The 4,059-nt window shown below is 42.9% G+C and overlaps 1 protein-coding gene across 1 annotated transcript in view; it reads right to left on the bottom strand.

The window, feature by feature from the left end:
• LOC105553566 overlaps positions 1-3,661 on the bottom strand; it is a 40,594-nt gene extending 36,933 nt beyond the window's left edge. Inside the window, 2 exon segments of the mRNA XM_011999665.1 lie at positions 556-709; positions 3,528-3,661. Coding sequence (XP_011855055.1) covers positions 556-709; positions 3,528-3,661 — 288 coding nt within the window.
• Between the last annotated feature and the right edge of the window lie 398 nt (positions 3,662-4,059).

Here is a 4,059-nt window from a genome sequence, read left to right on the forward strand (position 1 = left end):
AAAGAAAGAAAGAAAGAAAGAGAAAGAAAGAAAGAAAGATGGGTGCAGAGAGGTTTGAGAAGGCTCCACTTCTGCCTGAAGAGAGGAAGGGACCAGGAGCCGAGGAGCCCTCAGCCTCAGAAAAGGCAAGAAAGCAGAGCCCACTTCCAGCCTCTGGAATGAACGAACCTGCCAAGGCCTGATCTGTAGCTCCACAAGACTCAGCCAGGATTCTGACATACAGAACTATAAGAGAATATGTGATTGTTGTTTTAAACCACTAAGTTTCAGTACTTTGTTACAGCAGAAACTCTTTTTAAATGTACATTCCTAGGCCTTACCCACATAAATTCTGATTCATTAGTTCTGGGCTGAGAAGATGAATTTGTAATAAGTGCCCCAAGTTACTCTGACCAGGTGCCAAGAATGACACTTTAAGAAAGCATGGCTGATGGTAAGCAACAGAAATATGAAGAAAGAGCCACCACTACTAACACTACATGGACAGAAATGGAGGTTCCGGAGATCGATGAGGCTTTGATGATGCAGGAGCACCTGGGCCAGGATGGGTCTCACGTTTCCAGCCAGAGAAGAAGGAGGAGGCTGAGTGGCTGCACAGAGGAAGGTCCCGCAGAGGGGAGAGTCTCCTCTTGGTTGCACTGGGTCCGCAGCATGGCTGACCAGGTGCCCTAATGAAGGAAGCATCTGAAACTGTGGGCTCAAAGCTAAGCTACAAGCAGGATAAAGTTTGATAATTGAGGGGAAGAAGTTAGATCGGGTTATCGGAGTTACAAGGAGAGAGGGACAGGGCAAGGATCTGCCCACAGGGAACCATAGACCTGGAGGAGGAGAGAGGGCTGGCCAACAAAACAGCAGATTAGAAGAATCAGGGCCACGCGGGCCCTGAGGGCACCAGGCGTTGCAGGAGAGTATTGGCCACAGCATTGGATGCAGCCGAGGATTCTAGGAAGATGCAAGGAGAAAAAAGACGTGAGTCAAGGGAACTTGGTCAAAGTCAAAGCAATAAATCTCCACAGGGTTTGTTTTCTTCATCTATAAAGTGAGAGATTTCAGTTAATTTCTGAGACCTCATTTAGTTCCAAAAAGCTGTGATTCTATGATTTAATAGATCATTTGTGGTTAAGGATGACCACTGAAGAAAAAAACACTGAAAATAATATATAGTAATTGTGCCTTGTAATCTCCTCAATAAGAACAATTTCGTAAATCAGATCATAACGTTCTTCAAATGCACTGGAGAATGTCTAGTTTACCGTAGCCAAGATGTTGTATTTTAGGGCACAATATAAAATGCTCCCTTGACTCCCCCACCCCATGGAAGATCTCAGGTTGAGAGGCCCTGCTGGCCCCGCACGAGGTCCTCTGTGAACACCAGCTCCTCTTCTCCTCTCCTTTCCTCTGTCACAGTGAAGCTCTCTATTGTGGGAGTTGGCCATATTAGGGGCAGACCCTCCTCCCCTCGATGTTACCTCTCTGCCATCTGAGTATCAAGTCAGAGTCTCCTTCTCCCTAAGCCTCCCAAACTGTGGGGACTTACGTGCGAGTGTCATTTCAGTTTTTGTATGACTGTAGATATGTGAAAATGAATATTTGATTGATAAAATCTGATTGTCTTTAAAAATTGTCTTGACCTCCAAGCCCTGGGGCTCCTCCTGACCCCTGTGGGAACCCACCACTTAACTATGCAAGGGCCTGACTCATCGAGTGTCACAGCTTGGGGAAGAAATGCCAGCCATGAGCCAGAGAAACAAAAATGAGGGCCTGTCCCTAAAATGCAGGATCCAAGGGCCTCGAGCTGGATGGAAATCAGGCAACACCTCTCGGAATCCAGGCTCACAGAAAGTCAGTTTCAATTAGAATTTAAAACATCCCTCTTCATGCCACAACTCTTCAGGCCACTGACAAGGTGACAGGACCACACTTTGTACAGGATACAAACATATTCCCCATGGGTGGACAAAGTCACCCCATAGCCCGTCTACACCAAGGAGCTGCACCTGTGCCCTGAGTAGCTGGACGCAATTTTCTATTTTCAGAGAATCCATCTTATGTTGTTCCTCAGCAAATTCTTCCAAAGTACTATTTTCTTTCCTCAATTCCTGGCCTAGCAAGTGTAGAAAGAATACAAAAGGAATGTAAAATATTCTTGGTTGACTTTACACTTAATTATTTAAAAGCAAACAGAAAAAAATAAAATCAAACACATGCAAAAAATTCTTCTAGAGCCTTTCACACACAATTCCAGTTATTGAAATCTTTCATAAAGCAAAGCTAATTAAATAAACAAAGATGTGGCTGAATGGATATGCATTATACTGTGCTTATGGTACTAAATTTTTCATGTTCTAAATATTTCAAATAACATTAATATGATAAGTTATATAAGATTACAGATTAAATGGAGGGGAAAAAGTCACAATGCAAATTATGTGTGCGGTAGCACCCAATTTGCTTCTTTATATAAAATACTAGGAGGAAATTTACTAAAATCTTAGCAAGAAGCTATTTCTAGGTAGCGGGATTACAAATGATGATTATTATTTCTATGTCACTTTACACTTTCCTGTATTTTCTATAACAGAATACATTACCTTGATAATAAGAAATCAATTGTAAATTTTAAAATTAAGTTACAGAATGGTGAATTTAAACCTGAGAAAGAATTGCTGTGGCAGAATCCTCAGCCCATGAGATCGAGAGCACAGGAATTGTGCCATGTGATGAATTATGTTCCTGTGGGAGCACACTCTCTGGGAAAGGGAAGCTATGAGTTATTTGCAATGTCAGGCATCATTGCTGTGTTAGTCCATTCTCTCATTGCTATAAATAACTACCTGAAACTGGGTAATTTATAAAGAAAAGAGGTTTAATTGTCTCACAGTTCCACAGATTGCACAGGAATCATGGCAGCAGGGAGGCCTCAGGAAACTTACAGTTATGGTGGAACGTGAAGGGGAAGCAGGCACATCTTACATGGCCAGAGCAGGAGGAAGAGAGAGAAAGGGGAGGGCCCACACACTTTCAATCAATTAGATCTCGTGAGAACTCACTCACTATCACAAGGAGGGGGAGAGGCTACACACTTTCAAACAATTGGATCTCCTGAGAACTCACTATCACGAGAAAGGGAAGGGGACACACACTTTCAAACAATTACATCTCCTGAGAACTCACTTACTATCATGAGAACAGCACCAAAGGGGAAATCTGCCCCCATGATCCAATCACCTCCCACTAGGCCCCTCCTCCAACATTGAGGATTACAATTCGACATGAGATTTGGGAGGGAACACAAATCCAAACCATATCATTGCTAACCCCCTGCTCACCTCTCTTACAGGTTCTGAGTTCCTGAATGTATCCTCCATCTACAGGAGAGAGGGGGCTCTGGTCCTGACTTGGCTTCCTCCTTTCTTTGCTGGTGGAAGCTGGGTTTCACTGTGTAACTTCTTCTGGCACACTAAGGTCTACTCACAGCAAATGTAAAGTCCTAGAGGTCGATGGCCTTGATGACTGCCTTTCCTGACCTGGTACTGTTTCTAGAGTTTAATTTAATACAAAGCAAAACAATTTTGATGATGGCCTCTGGCTGACTGCTGGAACCCACCATGTGCAGGAATTCATGGCTGAGTGACAGCAGGGGCGCTTCCCTCTCACACATGATGCACAGGCCACCCAGTGAGGCACCTCATCTCCAGGTTGACAGTTCCTGACTGACTCAGGTCTGCCACCTGGAAGAGCATCTGTAATTCTGTATTGTGGAACAGAAAACAATGTGCAGAATACATTCTTTAAAACAAGTACAATGCACGTGGAGGCACCTTTATCATATTCCACATTCTCAACTTTATTTTCTTTTTTCTTCTCTTCCATGGATCTTCCTATTTCTGCATCATGATGAGAGTGTTTTAATTTTTATAACCAAAGAGTACAATTTAGTATCTCATTTTAAATTATGGTGTTCCATACTTTACTTCTTCTTCCAAAAAACAATTACAGAAATTTCTTCAAATTCTAAGAAAAACACTGTGTCTTTCCTTTCCCCAGTATGTTCCCTAT

This window comes from Mandrillus leucophaeus, unplaced genomic scaffold (assembly GCF_000951045.1).
Source record: "Mandrillus leucophaeus isolate KB7577 unplaced genomic scaffold, Mleu.le_1.0 Scaffold6, whole genome shotgun sequence".
Lineage (NCBI taxonomy): Eukaryota > Metazoa > Chordata > Mammalia > Primates > Cercopithecidae > Mandrillus > Mandrillus leucophaeus.